The 22,628-nt window shown below is 46.8% G+C and overlaps 1 protein-coding gene across 9 annotated transcripts in view; it reads right to left on the reverse strand.

Moving 5' to 3' along the window:
- The window catches only part of KIAA0232 (KIAA0232 ortholog), a 66,785-nt gene that overhangs the window by 40,926 nt on the left and 3,231 nt on the right, over window positions 1-22,628 (reverse strand). For 4 of the 9 annotated variants that reach the window (XM_036227470.1, XM_036227468.1, XM_036227473.1 and 1 more), the window contains exons 1-3: window positions 18,974-22,469; window positions 17,620-17,789; window positions 415-911 (exon numbers count right to left, since the gene is read on the reverse strand). In XM_036227470.1, the coding sequence (XP_036083363.1) occupies window positions 415-645 (231 nt within the window). In that variant the 5' untranslated portion in view covers window positions 646-911; window positions 17,620-17,789; window positions 18,974-22,469. Of the gene's footprint in view, window positions 1-414; window positions 912-2,056; window positions 9,272-17,619; window positions 17,790-18,973; window positions 22,472-22,628 lie in introns of those variants that run through there. The other 5 variants (XM_016161225.2, XM_016161224.2, XM_036227471.1 and 2 more) reach the window with 4 other exon arrangements.

Raw genomic sequence — 22,628 nt, forward strand, 5'->3', positions numbered from 1 at the left:
CCAAACCTTTGCGCCTGCTGATTTTCACACACATTTTGATCACTGCGCAGCTGAACGCCACTCTCACAGATAACATGGAAGGTGAGACTCTGGAGCGTTACGCAGAGCAACTGACACAATGATCGGTGTCTGGCGATGCAAAGTGACACTCCTCGAGCAGCGAGGACGTGCTGCAGCCGCCGGACCACCGCCGGTCGGCGGCAAGACCGGGGTGTGCTCTGGAACGCAGTCAGCACCGCGGAGCTGCCCAGCGCGCCCGGCGACTCGGCGCAGGGCCCCTCGCTGGCAGGGTGAAAGCCCGTGGGCCACGCCAGTCTACGGCCCCGCCCAGGGTATGAAGCGCTCTGTGGGGAGAAAGCCCCGCGTGCAGACACAGCCATGAAATTTCACAAGACATTTAACGTATGTAAATACCTGTTCCTGCAGGTCGTAGTCGTAGCTGTCATGCAGCAGAAGACTGAGGACATAGCGAGTATAAATCATGGCATCGATGCCACATTTCTCCAGCTCTTGTCCCAGCCAGGTCTGCACTGGACCCAAAGCATGAAGCAGAGACATTTCCGAGACAGAGCCGGGGCCGGGGTGGGAGCCGGAGGAGCTTTCCGATGGTAAACCATCCACAACGACCGTGCAGAGAGGGCGCATGAAGTCAGGTTGCTGACATCCTTAGAACGCAAAGCATCTTCTGTAGTTGTTCTGTTGGTATCTGGAGGGGATTGTCACTCCAGGACAAAGGGGAGAAGCTTGACATCTAGGAGAAGCATCGAGTGTTGCTGGCAGTCAGCCGTCTAGCACAGAACTTCCCTCGTCGGGCATGACCAATGAATCAGCATCCTGACAGCAACAGACGTGGAGGTGCGACGTTCTCCTTTAATTTCACATTGAGGCCAAATGTAAGTTTCCAGCAGAACCTGCAAAAATGAGAGAAAGGGATGCATTTCATAGAGATGTAAATTAAGTTACTGATCTTAAAAAAAAAAAAACCCAAATGAACTGTTCCTCTTCATTAAAACACCTCTGGTATCTTAGAACACTGCTATAATTTTTGACATTTTAAGCTGTTACACTTAAACTTTTAAAAGCTTAATATTATTTTAAAGAAAATTCAAAAACGTGTATTCTTGTGCTTGTGCTCTATTATACTGATGTTCACTTTGCTATCTCAGGAGATTGGACTAGTAAAATTACTTATCTGTAATGCTGACAGAAGTTATCTGGTAAATCACTAGTCGTTTTTAAGTATAACAATAAGCAACTGAAGAGTAATTCCACTGAAACACTGGTAAAAAATTACTTCATACAGCTAAAACCTTCAGACTTGCTCATCGCTTATTTCATAAAAATTAAAGTGAAACATGGATTTGTCTTAGAGCCATGCCAGGATGTACTGCTATTGTAATTCTGCTTCTTATATACCTAGGTTGACTTTTTGGTTACTGGTGATAGATATCACTTTTAATTTAATAGTTTTACCCCCTAAATTAACATATTTTCAAGTATGTCAAACTAATCTAACAATGGCCTTATTAAATCATAACTTCCTTTATGTTAGAGTCCTGACTAATTTGATACTAGAAAATGAAAACTTACACAATTGGTGAATTTCACTGGCTCGGCTTTTGCATGAGTATTAGCAGACAATAAGATGGCTACCAAAAATTATTTAAAAAGAAGTATTAATAACTATTGTTAGTAAAAGCATTAAGTCAGAAAGACAGTCTTCTCCAAAGATTTAAGACTCAGTTTCTTTCATTTCATCTAAAAGTACACAGTAAAATTTATATCCATTAAACATAAAGACAAAATGTTTCAATCCACCATAGGACTAAGTTACTAGATTAGTTTATCACTAATGCGTACTGTTACCTTCTAAATTTTCTAGACCATACTATCTTTTATCGATTGTGAAAACTAGATAAATTAAAGAGTTTCTGCAATTGCTGGAATTTTCCAGCTGACTCTCAAAACATCTCCCATAAATTCTTTAATATGTTTGGATTTCAGGATGCCAAACAGATCATCAATTAAATAATGCATTCAATTCTGGGGATATCACCTGAGGAAAGATGACAAGCCGGTACTCATTCAATGAGGATCAACTGAGATGGTGAGGAGCTTGAAGCAATGGCTGCCGGAGCCAGACGAGAGACTCCGAGGCAGCCGGAGTTCACCAGACAAGGACCAGAGAAGAGCTGCACAGAGGAAAACGCCAGACTCTGCACAGGGCCGCCCCCGAGCACGCGGCGCAGCAGCGATCAGGCACGCGTGGGGGGACCTCGCTGAGGCACAGGAGGTCGGGAAGGACGGAGGGAACGGGCCCTGATGCTCCACATGCCTGGGGGTGGTGCCCATTTCCCACCAGCCAGACTGGAGAACCATGACTCAGGGAACGGCAGGGAGAGTGCTCGGACGGGCCGTGCCTGAGCGGTGGGGAATAATTAGCCCTAGACTAAACACTGCCCCAGTCCTGCCGAACACATCTTAAAACAAGAGCCAAAAGGACCAAACTGTTTCCAACTAATTTCACTACGATCCCGGAAGACAGTTCAAGAAATTTATAGGAACACAAAAACATCCAGCATCCAAGAGGGCAAAATTTACAATGTTTGGCACCCAATCAAAAATGAGCAGGCATGCAAAGAAGCAGACAAAGGGGGTGCAAATGAAGAGGAAAATAAATGGAATCTGGCCTGGAATTGACATAAAAGTTACAATCAGCAGAAGAGGACTTTAAAACAGTTATGATGACTAAATGCCATATGTTTGAAAAGTATAGAAACTGGAAGATATAAAAGATAAACTCAAAGTCAAACAGCTAGAGATGGAAACTACGATGTCTGAGATGAAAATACATAGGGTGGGAATTAACGGGAGATTAGATATCTCAGAAGAAAATGTTACTGAATCTTAAATTGCAAAAATATTACTGAATCTTATACAAAATTAAATACAGAGAGAGAAGAATTTTTAAAAATTAACAGAGCTTCAATTTTAAGGACTCTAAAATAACATTTAATTGAAGGGTATTTAAAATTTTTGAAGAGACAATGGCCAGAATTTTTCCAAAACTGATGAAAACTAAATCACACGTATCCAAGAAGTTCAATGCACTATAAGCATAAGAAACATGGAGAAAATAACACCTAGGCACACCATAACAAAACTATCCAAACCAGTGATAAAGAGAAAAATCTTAATGCCGCCAGAAGGGGGCAGGGGAACACAGATAAGGACAAAGATAAGGATGACGTCAGATTGCTTGTTGAAAATGATGCAAAGACTGAAAAAACCTGTCAACTCAGAATTCTATACTCATCAAAAATAGCTTTCAAAACAAAGGTGAAACATGCAAAAGCCAAAATAACTCGTCATCAGCAAACCTGTGTAAGGAATGTTACTGGGAGTCCAGGCAGAAGGAAAACACGCCAAGGAGACCAGAGCGCTGTCAAGTGGTGACTATGTGTTCCTTGTTATTCAAATACCTTTCAAAGATAACGTTGAAAGGAAAATAGTAACAGTGTATCGCGAGCTTTGGGCCATATACATAAGTACAACGTATGGCAAAGGCCAGGAGTGGAAAGATAAAAAAACAATGATAAAGTACTTAAATATTACCCAAAATAGCATTATATCACTTGGAGACAGGCTGTGATGAGATAGCTGTTAACAATCATGACACATTTAAATGGTCTAAACAACCAACTATAAAATAGAGATGGTCAGACTGGATTTTAAAACAGCAAGATCCAATTATATGCTGGCTATGAAAATATCCATTATTAAATATAAAGATACAAATGGTTACAAGTAAAAGGATGGAAAAAGATATACCATGCCAACCCCAACGAAAGAAAAACTGGAGTGTCTACATTAATATCTGACAGAAGATTTCAGACAATAAATTATAAATAACGGAAAGATGTCTGGAAAATCCCCCAAATATCTGAGAACTAAAGAACATATTTCTACATAACCAATAGGGCAAAGAAGCACTCAGAGGAGAAATTAGAAAAAATTTTAAACTAAATGAAAATGAAGACACAGCATATGAATATTTTTGAGATGCCACTAAAGCAGTACTTAAGGGAAAATTTATAGCACTAAGAGCCTACATTAGAAAAGGTCTCAAATCAATGACTGCTTTCACCTTAAACTAGAAAAAGCAGAGCAAATGAAACCTAAACTAAGCAGAAAAGTGAAATCAGAGCAGACACAAGTGAAATAGAAAATGGAAAAATGAAACCATAACTGGCTTTTTCAGACCATGAACTTTACAAACCTCTGGCCAGAGTGTTCAGGAAAGAAGGAAGAGCATAAGTTACCAATATCATGAATGAGAGAGGTGAGATCACTAGAGTCCACAGGTATTAAAAGGATACTAAGGGAGTATTACAACGACTTTACATCAACACATTAAACAGCTGAGATGAAATAGACAAATTCCTTGAAAACACAAAGGACCAAAGTTCACACAAGAAAAAGAATAGCCCAGTATCTATAAAAGGAAATTAATTTGTAGTTTCAAACTTTCCCACAAAAAAATCTCCAGGCTCGAATGGCTTCAAAGTTAAATTCTACAAAATATTAAAGGAAACCAAAGTGACAATTCTATACAAATTCTTCCAAAAAATTAAAAAGGAGAGGTTACTTCCCCAACTGTATCAGGAGGCCAGCACCATCCCGACCCTAACCCCAGACAGGTGTTACGAGAAAACCACACACCAATATGCCTCATGAACACTGATGTAAAAACTCTAAACGAAATTTAGAAAATTGAATTCAACAACATACGTCGGACCCAGAGAGCACAAGAGTATCAGAAAAATGTTGTAAATGAAATCTACATGGCTGTCTTTGTCACGGAACCCCTAAAACACTAGTTTCACTGTGAACGACTTAGTATATCCTAGCCGTTCTAAGGACTCTAGGGTTAAAACAGCCCTGGTGGTGAACGACAATCACCTCCCGAGACTGGGGCAACTCTATGCGGACTTGGGTGTCAATTACAGCCAACGGGTCTAATAATCATCCGAGCCCCGAAGCGAAAGTGGGGGGCGAGGGGGCAGAACATTCGTCGAGCCCTGCTCACTCCGACACGGCCCAGGAGACCCCACGCCACCCCGGGTCTCCCCAAGTCAGGGCCCTGGGATGTCTACGATCAGACCCAGGACTAGAATAACCAACTGAATTTTAAAAATAAAAGCATTTAATTTTTTAACTATCTAGTCTACTGGTCTTCAGAACAATATGTGTCCCAAATGATTTGTCGGTCAAGGAAAAAACAAATCTAGATACTTGTCATTCCATTAGTAAACACTTTTTCAACGAATAGACAAGACCCACGTGGTTATGACACACAATTCAAATAAGTAATTTAATAATAAAGCATTTTTGATAGATGAGGATCGAGGGTCGTTTTAAAGTTCACTGAATTTCCAAATCTCATCCCTTCTGTCACAACGTTCTCAGGAACACAGTGCCATCTTTTTACACCCTCTGGAACGACACATACGTTACTGAACATAAGTCAAACTACAGCTCCCACAAGTGATCCCAGATAGGTACTTAGGCGCACGCACGTCTCCCACAAGCTCTAAGCGACACACACTCGGTCTCTGGGACTCAGGTAGGGCAGACACGTGGCCGACTCTAAGATAAAGGTGTTTCCCCTCTTTCTGGGATCCCCTGTGTACGGTTTCTGGTTTGCTGAAAACACGTGCGGTATCTCAAGCGCATGACCTCTTTCTGACACGGGCCATACATGTGCTTGTGAAATGTTTCTCATTTTACTATGTTACGGCACAAGTGACCAACAAGCACCGGGCAGTGAACAGTTACAAACCGGGCTTCTCTGGGCAACGTGTAAAACGTGGGCCGTGAGGGGAAAGCGTGGCTGCCTCCGTTCACCCAGGATGCTCGCTTCTGAAATACCCTTTCAGTCTCAAGAGTACTTCTTTTTTTCATGTATACTTTTATTATAAAAGTTTTTTAAATTATTTTTTTAATATGAAATGAGGGACACCCACACATAATTTCCCCAGCCTAAAACAAGTCACTGTATTTTTGTGTTGTCATTATAAGTGTTTTATCCTTTGTGAAGAACTTGAAATTTTTTTTAGTATTTCAACATATAAAATAATAATAATAGGGCTTTTAAAGTCTGTCTTTTTCACCTGACAGTACGTCAATCCTACGTTGCTCGAGGTTGGTCAAAACAGGGCAGATCACGGAGCAGAAACAGCCAATCCCCGAGCCGCGGGAGCGCGGCACAAAGGAGCGCGTCCTGCTCACGCTGCGTGCCCGTCCTGGGCTGGTGGAGATGCTCCGCGTCCTCCCTCAGTGCAGTCACTCTGGGACACAAGGTGGCAGTGTGGCTGCTAACCCTGAAGGCTCCTAGTGCGGGAGCCAGAGTGAAGACCCAGCGAAGCGCACACTGGCGGCCCGAGCTTGCTCCGGAAAGTGAGGCGCTCACTTCTCACCAGTCCAAGCGAGTCTGGCACCTCTTCCACAGGGCGAGCAGGTGCGCTCCTCTCACACAGGGGGTGGCGGGGCAGGCGTCTAAGCCCTAACGACCCCAAAGTCTACCACCGCGGAAGCCGGCATTCTGGGAAACCTGGATGGACAACTCGAGGCAAAGATGAACTGAAACACTGCAAAGAAAAACTGACCCATGTAAAAGAGACTGAAGGATTATGCTCAGAAAGGCTGCAGAGGCCTGAACGCTGATCAAACACTACCACCCAAACAGCACCGGGGTCCATTCCCGCCCCGCCGCCTCTAGGAAGCCTTCCCTGATTGCTTAAGGCCACACTGCTCTGTCCTCATCGCCCTCGGCCCTTCCACGTACCCACCCGCACCTTCTCCCACTGCCTCCTGCATGTGGGTTCCTTCGCGAATGATGCTGAAAGTTCTTCAGGGCCAAACTGTGACACATTCCATGTACTATTCAGCAGAACGCAGGCCTTGGCAGGTGACCAAAACTCTGTCGAACTAAATGCTTCCCAAATCTAGCCGGAGGGAAATAAATTCTGAAGAAAGAGGTTTGGGAAATAGAACAACCGTGTAATATTAGCACGTGGGGGAAAAACTCAACTCTGCGCCCGCTCCGAGCCCGTCGGCAGGGACGCATTCTGACCTAGGACCTCTAACTCGATCATGTCACTGCCCACACGGACCGGAGGCTCCCGTACGGGGCACTGGGCGTAGTGGCAGTGACGCACAGACGACGACCCTCGGGTTCTTCCTTCCGCGTACACCGCCCTTTGCGAGTAGGCTCCGGTCTTCATCCCCAGGCAACCGACTTGTCCTTCTTCCCTCTGAAACCCATGGCCTGGAATGGCCCTGCTGCAACCCCTGCCTTCAACTACGTGTTTTTAACTGGTCCTTCCTCACCGTACACATCACGATGAATTCATTAAAGTGCTCAGTATTCACGGGTCTCCATACCTGCAACTCCCTGTCCATAATTCTTCGATTAGGGTGTCTACAGCATGTTCATATAAAGAAAAGCGTTTGAAGGGGAACGATAAAGGAAATAAAATATAAAGAGAGGAACAGAGAAAAGAGAATAAGGAATGTGGATGTTTAAAATATTAAGATTCTACTACTTTTTACAAGATCCCACATAACATTCGCCTGGCAAACCAGAGATGCACGCGCTTAACAAGGTAGTTTATATGAATCTCTACTATTTTCTGGTCTCGGTGCACTAACTTGGAACGCGAGGGATGTAGTGCTTACTCTCTTTAGAAGTCAGCCTGGCTCAGGGCCACTCCACGGCCAGAAGAGAAAAATCGAAGAGAACCTACAACCTAAACTGAAACTATATCACTGACGATAGGGCCGAGTCCTAAAAACTGGTCACGGACACTTGTTTAGCCTCGGCATCTGGAATGGACACTCAGGCTACAGCCTCGTTCCCATCCAGAGCGTATCGAGTCGCAGGAAATGAGTAAGGCTTCTTTTAAAGATAACATCGTCAATAAAACTCACGTGGGATATGAGTACTTTCTATGCAAACAGGAAGAACTACATAAATTCCATTTCTACTAGCTAGGTTATCAGAAATCAACTGATTAGTGTATATTCTCCAATGACAAAATGAATTCTCTTCATGAATGCAGAACTGTTCTTAGAGATAAGACTACAGCGTGATAACAGGAATTACCAAAGGTTTGAATTGCAGGCCCCTCAACAGATCTGATTAATCTCTGTTTAAAAGAAAAGTTAGAAAAAAGATAATGTCAATAAATTGCAGACAGGAACAGACCCAGTTAATCTCTATGTTTAAGAAATAAGAACAAAGATAAGAACCAACTATAAAATGATAACGTCAGGTGAAGAAAGTATTCAAAAGTACTCAACTTGTTCCCGGTCCGAAGTCCCTGTGCTGATGCTTCAAAAGACCAGAACTCAAAACGTCAACAGGCTCAAGCAAGGAAAGGGGCCGCCAAGAAGATGGGAGGCCAAATCCTCAAATCTATCTTAAGAAAGTAGAGCTCAGACTTCTTTTACGTCAAGGGAAGGAGAAATGGGAGGGCAGGAGGTGACCGACGACCACAGGCATCCATCCGGGCGCCAGCAGCATCTGAGGAAGACTGTGCGTGTCTGTGGACCCTAGGTGCTGAGTGCCACCCTGGTGCCTGCAAATCTTCGATAAACAATACTTCCTTCCCCTACCTCTTTCTAGTGAGGGGCTGTTTTTGTAAAACTCAGGCTGAACACAACATTCCCGTAATGAGCGGCAAGTCCACATGCGAGACTGAGAGGCAGCTCTCAGCCTGAGTCAGGGAGGCCCGCGTGTCACTGTTCCCGACTTCCATCAGAGCAAAACAAAGCCACTCTAGGGCAGCGCATGATCAGACGAAGTAAAAGGGAAGAGCCTTCTGTCCCACCGGGACAGGGCCTCCCCTCCGGACTGAGCCGCTGTCAAATCCGCACACAACTGGGAGTCTGGCTCAGCCTGGAAGTCCTCACAGTTCCAACCAGGCTCGTAAGGAGACCACCTGACTGTGTCCAGTACACTGTTTTATTTCCGACTTTTATCTGGCAGTTATTTGATGATTCATACTCATCTGTTAATATTCTTGGCTTAAAAAAACTGGACTTCTTTTCACAGATTAAAATTTCTTTGCAAGTTATTATATTACAATAAGGTGTTTAGTTCATCTAGATCTGGTAAATGTCAGAATTCCTTAGCAGGGCTACAAAAATTACAGTGTTTTATGTCTCCAAAAAAGTCCTTTCGGAGATTTACAAAAATGCCTCCCCCACACCCCGCCACCCCACCTCAGAAGGGGCAAACTTTGAGTCAGGCAGTGGCTACATACTAAACCTGACTAGCTCAGAGGAGGCCCACAGACCAAAGGGTGGTCAGAACGTAAACTCTGCTAACTAAAAGCCGGTCGTGGTGGGCACTCACGTCCTAGGTCTGCAGCTTCCCTGACGAAGGCAGGTCTTTAGTTTTGAAACCGTCCATCGTCTCGTGCCTCTGAGAGGGCACACCTCTGACACGTCAGTGGTCTCCTTTCCAGAGGCCTCCCGGCACCAGGGCGGGAGACCCAGTGCTCTCCTGCGGCCCACACGCCACCTCCAGGGCCCCCTTACGTCTCCGCCTTGATTCTAATGTATGAAACAGGCTACAAAACTGCCATTCTCCAGAACTTTTTCTCAAATCGTTGAGATTCTGCTTCCCAGCAATTGTCAGTTTGACTCAAATACACTCTTATAAGACTTTTTTCTTAGGCTGGTGATAGTTTGCAGGGTGAAAACACAGGCGTAAAGCCATTTGGGTCAAAGGGGAGAGGGATATGTATACACTTCCATTTGAAAGAATCGGTCCTCTTGCAAAAGAAAACAGCTACCAAACAAAATCCAAAAATCAAAGCAAAACAAAGTTCTTTATTATGAAATTCTAAAAGCTTTTACCAAAGTTGCTGGAAAAGTGATGTAACAACTAAGTTTTAGAAGTTTAAAAACTTCCTTTGAGAGAAACTGAAACTTATCTTCACTCTAAGAAATACACATTTCAAAAACTCTAAGCAAGTTTATTTGGAAACAAAAAATTATAAAAAGTACATTTTTAGAATTTTTGAAAATGCAAAAAGCTTTCATGTGAAACCCACTTTGGCCAGCATAAAATATTTTATCAAAGAAAATTCTAGATCGTTGTGCACTAAAATAATTTTTCATAGTGGAACTGCTGCTTGTCAAAATGTCTCTGCATAAAAATTTTACAGCTTTCAACTACTTAAATCAAAAACACAGTGATCTATCTTTCGAGTTTCAATGTGGGGGGAAAAATGGTCTGAAATTCTGTAATTGCCTGGTAAGACGTGGGTCAATTTTTAAGTTACTACAAAAAACCATAAGCTAACTAATGCATATTACAGTTGTCCAAAATAAAATTAGGTAATAAGCAATACTTTGGTAATGTTCTAACATCTGTCAATAAGAGATCTAATTCAATATAAAAATTTTAAATGGATTATCTGACTCATATCCTACTAGTTAGCAATTTTAAAGTATCAGAATAAAATTCTCTATTTGATTTTGCAAAAAGACATACATTTGAGAACTCGGAATAAGTTGAATGTATTTGTTTTCATTTTTCATCCATTAATTATATGCTTCAAAGACTAAATCATGTCTTTAGATGGGACTCTTAAGATAACTACAGTTACAGACTCTAGGACGCTACTTAAATGAACAATGAATGTCACTACGGGAAAGACAACCTGCTACGGTCTCCCCAAAGAGTATTCTGGATGATATAAGATCTATTATTTTTGCTATAGAACTTCTTCTTTTTGCAAAAATTAGGGAAATACCAAAGCTGAAACAAAAGCAGGTTTGTTTATTTTAGGACATCTTGAAACTTTTAACATGGAACCTCCAGGAAGGAAACAGCAGACAGCACTTTCCATCCGGATTTCACTGTGGCCCCTTTTGTGTCCTTCAGAAGACACTTTGGGAAATGTGACCTTCTGACCAGAAAGAATGAACATTTTCCCTAAGGCCCAAGTTCTAAAGAAGATACAGGTCATTTAGGGTCCCTTATGCCCTGCAGTCCCCAGGACTGAAAGGGTAAACTGAAGATTTAATTCAGGAATAAGATCATTAAGTATACATTTCTCCTCTGCATAAACTGTACTTCTTTATCCAGTCAGTTGATCAGCACTCCTTTTTACACGGTGCCAGAAACTTCCAGATTGTCCCTTTCCTCCTCGGGATGCCTCGGTCCTCAATGACTGGCTGTGACGCATGCACTGAGGGCTACTGGCGGACGACTGCACTGTCAACACGTTCTCCACAACGCTGCAAGGGCAGGGCCCCTGCCGCATGCCGCCTAGTGCCCACGACCGCACGGCAGCGAGGCGGGCAGCCACCGGAATGGCCCTGGGTTTGTTTCCACTTCACGGAACCACCCCGCTGTTTTTTAGTGAATCAGAAGACAGACATCTGACAATATATTAATGGCAGAGCCACCACTAGGAGCGAACTCAACTGGCCAGCAGCTCCTCCACGGAGGACGGAGGACGGTGCCCAGAGGGCACACTCCAGAGGCCGGAGGACGGCCGAGCTCCACGGGAAGCTCCCGCACCTGACACGCAGCTGCGGGGCGTCAGGCACAGCTGCCGGACGTTCGGAAACGCCAGCTGCTTCAGGCGACACGCCGGACGAAGGGCCGTGTTACTCCGACTGGGGACTGACGGAGTTCCCCCGAGACCAATGCGACAGACTCCTCAAAACCCGAAACACAGACACTTTCAAGAGAGGGGAGCAACGCAACATTCTCAAAACTATATGTAAGATACTCAGCAAAGTATGACATTTGGTGGAAGTGACACATTTTGGATTGGAATTTTTACATGAATTATGACTCTTTACCTCAAAAAAAAAAAAAATACAGACTGAAACAACCATCCGTAGAGCCCTGTACAGGTGAAAGTTCTTTAAAATGTCACTGGTATGTACAAATCATAAAAAGCCTTACATTACAAAAGTAAGTGTAAGGGGGAAAGGTTTAAGAGCAATACACTGCATGGCTCGGAATAACGTATACATAAAAATGGGAGGAACACAGCTAACTATCCAAACACTAAACAAAATGTCAACTTTCAAGTGACTCATGTTAAATATAAAATCGATTATTCCTTTCGTATAGATTCTAGTCAAGTTTTCTATCATGTAAAATATTTGATTTGGGGGTTAGTAGTAAGTATGCCGCACAAGTTAATATGAAATTAGACACTTCTGGGAAGAGATTATCCAGCCCTTGAAATGTTTAATAAGTTACCCTTATCCAAATGCACCTTCCAGGGTTTACCCCGCCACCAGTACCTGCACATACTGAAGTGACTTGGCTTCGAGTTGTGTCACAAACCCTTGGACGTTCACGTTTCAACTACTCACTGGCGACGTCAAGCGTCACCACCTACGAGCCAAATCTCCCACTACGACCCCTCGGTCTCGGCGCGCTGGGCCTCACTCGTACAGGAGCGGCCCGCACGCGCCCGCATTCCGCGGCCCTTCCCGCGGCGTCCTTGCTTTCCTTCCCACAGCCTCGCACCGAGTAACTTAATTTCATCCTTCCAACCTACTACGCCCTGCTCTGCACCTGAATCACCACTGTGTGATCCGCTGTGTTCCAGCAAATTCCCCTTTGTGTCCTCATGTCCTTGGGAGAGGGAGAGAGAAGCATGCTGGCTGAATTCGGCTTCTACGGCGGAGCCAGCTCCACCCGGGCCTCCCGCAAGGCAGGCTGACTGGCGCTCTGGCAGAAGGTGCTGGAGAGGCCTGAGTCCTCAACTCAGAGAAAGGGCTGCGCAGACCTAAGCACCCTCCCCCAGGCTCCGAGGTCTCTACCACAAGAGCGACGGAGGGAAGGGCACCAAGAGCGCAGTCACTGTGATGGTCGCTTATGTGTCACCTGGACCGGGCCCTGGGTGCCCACCTGCTGGGTGTTTCGAGAGAGGGGCTTAGCACTTGAATCATGGGCTGAGGAGAGCGGAGGGCCATCCCCAGCGGGGTCAGGCCTCACCCGGCCCACAGAGGCCTGACAGAATGAAAGGCCTCAGGAGGAAGAATCTGTGTTACCAAGTCCCCAGATGACAGATGAACTGTAAGTCTGAGAACAGTCCTCAGATACCCTTCCCCATCTCCAGGTCAGAAAGACACATGTCTATACTTTCCTCTAAAAAATTTCAAGTTTTCCTCCTCACATTTGTGACAGACTGAATTACTTTCACCATGAGATGGACCGGCAAAGGCTCCCTGCACCACCCCCTGGGCCTAGTTTGGCCAGTGGACGGCCATGGACACGACATAAACCATGTCCAAGCAGAAGCTTTACAAGTGATTCTGGGATCCGCCTGGCCGCCCGTGGTACCACGGGGACAGCACGTCCCGAACGGGGCAGCCTCCTCCGCGTGGGTCCCAGAGGGAGAAGAATCTGTGACAGAGCCACGGCAGCCGACTCACTGCCAGTACGTGACGTGAGCCAGGAAGAAACGCTCGGCGTTTACGCCACTGACCTTCGGGGGTTCTGCACAACCTTAAAAATCTAATAAAACATCCAAGTCCTTAATCCACCTACCAGTCACCCATCTAGACTCAGTGAACCGAGTTGAAGAATGCATCCCATGTCATTTTTTTTCTGAACGAAAAACTGACCGTGCCGGCATCCCCGAGGGCTCATCCCTGCAACCCCATCTGCGGCGGCCCCTTCCCCTGCACCGAAGCCCAGCGTGACCACGGTCGGCGGGGGCTCTCGGGAGCTCCATACCTTCAACTGGCACCGGTCCCACCCGTCTTAGCCACCGGTCCTTTACACGCCTCCAGACCAGGCGGGCCCTGCGCTCGGCCCTTTGTTTGTTCCTGCAATTTTAGAATCAGCCATCGCATTCTCTGAGAAACCCTATTAGGATCTTGGTTGAAAATGTGTCACATATAAAGATCACTTTGCAGAGAGCAGAGTGCTGTACGGCCTCAGTCTTCCTGTTTATGAACAGGGCCATTTGTTCATTTCTGCAGGTACCTTTACGTCTTTCAAACAGGTTCTAATTTTTGACGCACAGACCTCGGCTGTCAGATCTACTCCTAGACACTAGGTTACAGAGTCTCTTGGGTTATCTACAGTCATCATCTGCAAATGACAACAGGTTTGTGCTTCTCGGCTGCAGCCCACCCGCTAACGCTGCCCCGTGCCTGCTGGCCCTCCGCGGCCAGATCCGGGGCCTGTGTCCCACACCAGGTTACAGCGACGTCCCCGCCCCTCCTCACTGCCGCGTGTGCTCCGAAGGTTCTTAACCCTGAGCTGGTTAAGGACATTCCCTTCCACCTGAAGGTCGCCAAGATCAGACTCTAGCTCGGCCACCTCTCTCTGGCACTGGTAACCACACCTTCTTCCTCATATCCAAGCGAGGTTTTCTTCCAGCAACGGCGAAGCAGCTCCTGGTCCCCGAGTCCTGGCCCCAAGGGTTTCTGTTTCACTCTAATGACACTATGAGGTAGATACTGTTATTATTTCTTTTTTATTTTTTTAGATGAAACTGAAACTTAGAAAATTAATTGCCCCAAACAGAATGAAAAAGAAGAGTCAGAGTTTGAGAGCAGGCTGAACTCGCCCAGAGCCAAGCTCTTCATCAGCGCAGACCATCTGATAGCAGCTCACAACCACCGAGGGCCACTTCTGGCCCCAAAGCGACAGCTCCAACACCAACGGTCCGCTCCGCTCCTGACTGGCTTTCCAAGAGCAACATCTGCTCCCAGGTGGCCTGGCTGGACCACAGAGCCCTTACGCAGTCCCTCAAACCATCGAAGCAGGACCAAGTCAACCGCGGTAAGAGAGGGACAGGGTTATATGAACCCAGAACTTTAAATTCAAATGAAACGGGTTCCAAAATTTTGAGGATGAGCTATTACTCCAAGGATCTTAATGCCACAGCTAAACATCTGAAAACACACAGGATGTTAAAGAAAATCAAGGAAGTCTCAATCATACACCAAGAAAAGAGCAAGTCAGCATAGATACCACATAAATGACATGTTTAAGGAAACTAGTACGTTTAACCTAGAAAAGCTTAATGTGCACTATAACTCTGTACACACACACACACACACACGCACACGCACGCACGCACTACATATGTGGTAGGGGATGGGGGAGCTGAGGGGAGTCACAGAAAAAGGAGAACAGACTTACTCTGTATTTTTCCGGAAGGTCAACCAATGAATAAAACCAATCAAAATTTTTCTAAGAAAAACTCTGTCCAACTGTGGTGGACACTGCAGTGTACTACCTAGACCCACACCCGAAGGACCTGTCGCTGGCCGCCGGCCGCGCCACATCGCCCCTCAGGGACTGCTGCACCTGCAGAGAGCTGCCCCATGCAGTGTCTCACGACTGACTGCGAGAGCACACAGGTCTGGCCCTGTGGTCCGAGCTGGGCCTATTCTAGCTTCGCAGCTCCTCATGGACCTGGCCAAGGCTGTGGCTGGGCCTGCCAGCGAGACAGGCCAACCTCTCCTTCCCTCTCATGGGTATGGACCCCGGGGGACTCAGGCAACATTCTGCACGCTAAGCTGTCTTCCAGAGAACCCGACTCCCAAAGAACCCAGAAGGGAATTGACTACCCCATCAGATCCACGTGCCCCCTAACTGTATCCACATGTCACAAACCACCACCAGTTGCTTGCTATGTGCAAGACGCCGTGGGGGACACGAAGCAGCTTAATTTGGGGCGTAACAGTGGCATGTTGTCTAGTAATTTAAAAGCTAAGAAAATGTGACTTCGGCCCATGTACAAAATGAGCGTCCTCACCCTCAGTGGGCCGCGCTGTCGTCTGCTCCGCAGATAAACCAGAGCCCACGTGTCCCCTCTGTGGGGACTGTCCTCCGCTTAAGAACTCGGATGTGCGAATCGCAGTCCTGGGCATGCTCGCCGCTCTCGATTAGTAGCTCCTTTTCACTCACCTGCTCACTCACCATTCACGTTCGATTCACCTCCGTTCAGACCCTAATCCAACAACCGATGTCTTGATAAGAGGGGCCTCTGGACAGACACGCACAGGGCAAGGCCACAGGAAGACAGAGGCAGACGCTGAGGGGCCTGCCTACAAGCCAAGGAACACCGACGACCGCCAGCAGCCATCAGGAGCTGAGCGAGGCGGAGCAAGGGCCCTCCCCCGGAGGCCCGAGGGGGCCGGCCCTGCAGACGCCTGGGTTTCGGACTCCTGGCCCCCAGAACCGTGAGAGAAGAAACTGTTCTAAGCCACCCGACTGGTTAGCGCGGTCCCAGGAACCCAACGCGGCACAGCCCACCTGCCATCTGACTGAAGCCGCATTCGCGCTGCTGCAACCTTCACTCCGGTAGAAAGGGCACAGGGGCGTGACAGCGAGGAAGCAGGAGAGGGCGACGCCAGCTTCAGAGGCATGCCATCCCTCCGCTCAGAAAGGTCTCACCCAGGGCCGCGCAAACGCCCCTCACACGGCCTTCACGGCACGAGCACACGCCGAGCTCCGGGGAAGAAGCTGAAACGCGGACTCGGAGCCCACGGCACGTCCAGGCAGGGCCACCGCGGGCCCGGCTCCGGAGCGGGTGCCCGCTCCATGCAACCGTCCACCTCGGAGCCCAGCCCGGAGCCCGGCCGGCAGATGAGAGCGAAGGAGGGAAGCGGGGCCCTTTCACGGGGCATTTAGTGTATCCTTCTTACTCAAAGCATCTGGTTTGGCCATTGCTGTTTACTGGCCCCAGAGGCTCGGAGGCATCTGAAAAGCCAACAGACCTGAACCTCAAGCTAGAGAAAGCAAGGCCGGCTGTGACCCGCTCTAGCCGGCGGCAGACTGCAGGGTGCCGTCCTGCCCGCCCGGCGAGGCCCCGAGGCCCCGGCTCGGTCCAGCTTCCACGCAGGTCTGTGGCCAGCCAAGCGAAACCGCTCTTCGGTGTGCAAGTGTGTCTTTTCCAAAATGAGAGAATGAAATGCAAGGGGGACAAAGTATAATGTGTCAAGGGAAAGAGATCTGCCCCACACTCCACCGATACAGCTATCACCACAGTGGAACGAGCCCGTGAGTGGCACCTGGAAGGGCCTCGGAGCTGCTGTCGGTGAAGGGCCCGAGGCTGTGCCCCGGCTCTGGACGATGAGAACAGAAGGTGGACTGGGTGCCAAACCACACCGACTAAAGTAACCAAACGGCCAACGCGTAAACCAGAACACCGCCCATAAGCTGGGGTAACACGTGGTAACAAAGCCCTCCCTCGGGTTCACTCAAGGGGCCCAACTGAACATCGAAAGGAACCTACGAGCTCAGAACTAGAAAAAGGAAGGAAGGATCCTTGTGGCAGTTTCAATGAACCAAAGCTGCGAGGTGAAAGAAAGCCCCGAGACCAGGGCTCTGAGGGTCACCAGTCACCTGCCTCCATCGAGAGCATCACACCGTCCAGGTGTGCGCTCTCCTCCTGCCGCCGTGCCTGAGCGCGGCCCTGGGCGTCCTGAGGACACCCGCCTTACAAAAGCACTGGCACAGGGAAAGACCCCCCCCGTCCCGCAGACCACCTCGGGACTTGTTCACGTCTCGGGAGCCGAGCCAGGGCCTGCTGCCAACACTCTTCTTACCCGAGTTCTGGAGACGCTGGAGCGAGGCTCACCTGCCCACAGACCACGGCTATTACGGCTCTGCTGCCCCGGCCCGGGGCTCTCCGGTCCCCCGCTGGCTTCGGGCCAGTCCTGGCACGTCTCCTCTACCCCCCTTCACTTCCTCCGTCGGCACTACCCAAGAGCAAAATCTGAGACACACGTACATAGTTTAAAATTTTCTAGTAGCCATGTTAAAAAAACGACTGAAATTAATCTTAATGTATTTAACTCAATATGTTCAAAATATTATCACTCCAAATATAGTCCAGGTAAAAGACTCTCAATGATATCCTATGTCCTTTTTTCCCCATACTAAATCTTTGAAATCACGCATGCATTTCACATGGCTCAAGTAAAAATAGCCACATTTCGAGCGTTCAAAAGCCACATATGGCTCGTGGCTACCTCACTGAGCAGCACGGTCCCAGCTGATCTCCAGTCCCATGATTTTAAATACCATCCATGCAGCGACTACTCCAAATGTCATCTCTACTCTGCTGCTCTCTCGTGAACCCCAGGATTCTAGAGCCATCGATCCACTAGACAGGTGTCTCACTGGCATCTCAACTCATAACATGTCTTTAAGAAAAAAACAAACCTTGAATTCTCATCACCGCCATCCTTGCCATGACCTTCCCACTGTCAGTCAAGGTCAACTCTGTGACTTCGTTGCTCAAGCCAAAAGCTTTGGCGTCACACTGACTGTCCTCTTCCTCCCACATCCCACGTCCACTCCATCTACACATCCTCTTAGCTCTACCCAGAGTCGGGACCTTCACTTGTTGTGCCCTCCCCCCAAATGCTGTGCTCCTGGGACGACCCCGCCTCTCTCTCCCGTGTTTCCTGCAGGGCTCGGCTCAAGCGTCACTTTGTCAGAGCCCTCTGCCCATCCTCTGCGACCCACCTCCACCTCCTGCTTCTTTCCCCTCTGAGCACGAATCTTCACTGGCCGTGTGCATCTGCGTGCCTGCCGACGTTGCCGTCGGTCTTTCCCCCACCCCTTCCAGGACAGAACGGTGCTGCACGTGGTGGCCATGGGGGCCCCTGCTCAGACGGCTCTTCAGGAGAACCTGCTGTGAGGAGCCAAGCTGACCAAAAGCCTCCGGCAGCTGCACATTCGAGTCACCACAGCAAGGACATCGGGCCATGAAATCCCTCGGGCTGCCCCCAGCAGTACTGAGCAGACCTCCAGCTGCCTGGCCAAGACTTCCCCCAAACTGCCCAGGCCTGAGGCTGCTCCCACCCCGCTCCCCGCCACCTCCTGCGCAGACTCACATCTGCCTGGAAAGCGAAAGGTCCCTCCTATCACTCCTGCTCCCCCACTTTCCCTTACCCACAATTCGCCCGGTAAGCCTCCTCCATGTCTAATCGTCTTGGCATCTGTGCCCAGGACGGAGCGGGCAGTCATCAAGCACGACGCGAATGAATAAACCTCTAGGAAGGGCAGGGCAGTGGAAAGAACACGAACTTCAGGTTGCAAGGATGGGAGCTTGGGCTCCTGCTCTGCCATGTATTATCTGAAACCTTGGGGAAGTTCCTTGAGACCTCTCAGCCAGTTCCATCATTTGTAAAATGAGGATAATACCAGCTCTCTCCAGGGTTGCCAGAGGATGAAATGACACTGTTTACCTAAGGTCCTTATCACAAGGCTTGACGTAGGAACCGTTTTAACACGTGTGAGCTCACTGTCCTCCTTACCCACTCTCTGTAGCTACTTCTAAGAACCATTTACGCTTCCTCTTGCCCCTGAATTCTGACCACTTTTTAATGAAATCGGGCCCCAGATAACCCTCTGCACCCACCAGCGAATCCCTTGTTCAAGTGAGCCTGACTGATGGCTGATGTTATTTTCATTCCTATGATGGCCTTAGAGTTTATTTACTAGGTTTTAGAAAACAAATCTCATCAGAGATAGATATTTTAACACTCTGAAACTTAAGCTGTTTCCCTAAAGCTTCAAAAAACTATGCTTTAAAAAAAACAAAAACAAAAAAAATACAACATCTAAAAATGCAGTTCAGTACCAACTTCTTACAGCTAATATTTTTAGAGTTCCTTTAAAAAAATGTTTTCAACTTTGTTGCATTCTAGGTCATTATGGAGTTTTTCAAGAAAATATACATTGACTTTGCATGGATTTCGATTCAGCAGTTTTTCAAAAAAATTCAAGCATACAGTATAAGTGTGCGTTTTTATATGCATTGAGGAGGCTCTGAGCAGAAAATCTAAGCTATCTGTGGGAGGCACTGACAGGCGGCAGGATCAGGAGATGTGAGGATGAGGGATTCTTACCTGCTTCTTTTCAAGTCTTCGAGGACAGGCTACATAAGTTGCGAGGCACAGTGCGAAAGCGAAAAGGTAGGCCCCCTGTTGCAAATTAAGACAACGAAGACTGAAGACTGCGACAGCAGAGCACCAGCCCCGGTGAGGGCCCACGGGACTCTGCAGGTGCTGGCTCAGACAGCAGCCCCAGGGCCTTCGTAATTTTTATTAATCGAATATTTAACGTGCAAGACAAAAGGCTGTCTTCCTTAATAAGACAAAATTCCATCACAGGACTACCTCAGAGAAAAAAACATCCAGCCTAATGTCTTAACTTATTAAAACTAACATAGCCCCCAAGAAAAATTGTAACATGCTCAATGATAATTCTGAGAAGTCAGAAACTTGTTGGTCAGTTTTTTTTTAAAGGCTGCTCAGAGTAAAGAGGTTACTCGTGAAAGTTCGCCGAGTAAGAACGGTCAGTGCAGCACTGTTAAAACGGCAGGGGAGCCCAGCCCATCACCCGGCTAAATAAAGCCTGGCACGTTCGTACGGTGGAATACCTGGTGCACAAAAAAGAGCGGCAAAGTCAACCTGTACATGAACTAGCTCTGTACGTGCTAACACGGAGAGTACTCAAAGACACAAAGTTTAGTGTTTGTTTAAACCGAGAACACTCTTTACCGTGACTTCATATTTTTTTTAGAAATACAGGCATATTTTTCTATGACATCCAAGAAATTTATCAGTCATTTTTTAAGATGAGTATAGGATGGGAAGGGGATGAAGGTTTACATTTCATCTTATAATTTACTTCTTGTCTTAGATTTTTAACATGTACTTTTAAAAGAATAAGTAGGCTTTGCAACAATTACTTCTATTCAAAACAATGTTTTGATAAATCACACGAAATATACTCTAACAGTTTTAAATTAAGCTTTACATTCTATGTAAAGAAGAAACTCCTTAGATGGTACCAGCAAAAAATTACTAACAAAAACACAACTGATACTCGATTATTTGCGGTGAAACCCAAGAAAGCAGTGGCAAGTAACCAGCGCCAAAAAAGGCCCTCGAATGCGTCTTCGATTTCAATTTCCCCTCGATTAAAATTTTTAGGGAAGAGGCTAACAAAGAGCAAAATGTTAATCAGACACTTAAGGCTAGGAATTAAAGGAAAAAGATAAAGAGCTTGAATAAACCCCCAAACTGGACAAACAATCCTGAAACAGTTATGCACTGGCTGTTAAGATTACAAAGGTACTCTGGAAAAAGAGGTTGAGCTAGAAGCAAACTCCTGGCTGAAAGGGGAAAATAACACCCCCCTCCCTTTCAACTTCCCCCCTAAAAAACCGAAAATGCATTGAGGCACATTTCTGTACACATCTTTATCTCCATACATTTTTTTCTCCATAGGCGACTGGCTCATTTCATTTCAAAGTGTCCTGAGTGACCACTCTCCTGTGCCAGGCACCATATGACTCCCGGCACACAGTGCCTTGGCTCGCTCTGGTCACAAGGGAAACACACTCACACAGAGCTTCATCCTTCATCACTCTAGCTAGGAACACACACACAAAGCAACACATTCTCAAGCATTTCTGCAATTATTAATTTTCTACCTGTCGTACTGCCTTTATTTCTAATGCCATTTCATCTACTGGGATAGCCATATCATCCCCAACCCTTTGGGGCAGGTTTTAAGAGCAATTTACTAGGAATATATAGATTTCCAATAATTTTCTTTAAAAAGCTCATAAGTAGAGTCAATGTACGTTAGGTAGCAGTCAATACATGTTCTTCTGTTACTGCCAATAGGGAATTCCATATTTCAAGTTTCTGGATACATGTTAATCGGTAAATGCATATGAACTTAAAAATAGTAACTACTTAATTAAAAGTTTACAAATTATAGCTAGTTTTCCTCACTCACTTTCTCTCTATTTGGCCAGGCGTAAGACTGCCAAACAGACAAAAGAGACAGAGGGCTCTGGAGAAAGCCTAGGGCAGGGACAAGCCTTAGAGATGACATCAAAAACAGAATTTCAATTTTGACAGTCATTCCAAATATTGAACAGTGAGAGTCTATTGCTTAATGAATCATCTCGAGAAATAGATTAAAATGAAAACATTTTCTTTACTGAAAATTAATAGAATAAAATTTAATAATTTCCATTTTTCACTGCCTTTCTTAAGCCTCACACAAAACACCTGGCCCACCTGCTGACAGGTCTGCGTGTCTTCAAGATAATTTTGGACCACCATCATGAATCTGCTGGTGCAAAAGCCCTCCCCAACCAAATACTCACTTTTCTCCGTATTCCCAGAACTAATGAAAGAGCAGAGGTGCAGGTGGAGAGACAGGACTTTTTTCTTTATACACGAGCACCAGAAAAAAATCTGTGAACACTGGTACGCTGAACTAGCACAGACTGTGTGGTCAACGGACTCACCCAGCACTAGTGCTCCCCGCACCTGCTCCCGCCTCAGGTAAAAGCTGCCACTTACTGAGCACTTCCTACTTGCCGGGCCCTGTTCTGAGTGTGCCATGTGGATGGATTCGCGAAGCCCTCACATACAGCCACCCCCCTCCCCCGATCCCTACTCCTACCCTCACCCCCACCCTCGGTGAAATCAGTCTATAGCGACTGAGTTAACTCAGTCACTTACTAAGTAGTATGTAAAAGACTACGCCGCACACTGGAGAGAACCAGCAGTGCGTAAGA

Source organism: Rousettus aegyptiacus, unplaced genomic scaffold (genome assembly GCF_014176215.1).
Source record: "Rousettus aegyptiacus isolate mRouAeg1 unplaced genomic scaffold, mRouAeg1.p scaffold_m13_p_10, whole genome shotgun sequence".
Classification (NCBI taxonomy): Eukaryota; Metazoa; Chordata; class Mammalia; order Chiroptera; family Pteropodidae; genus Rousettus; species Rousettus aegyptiacus.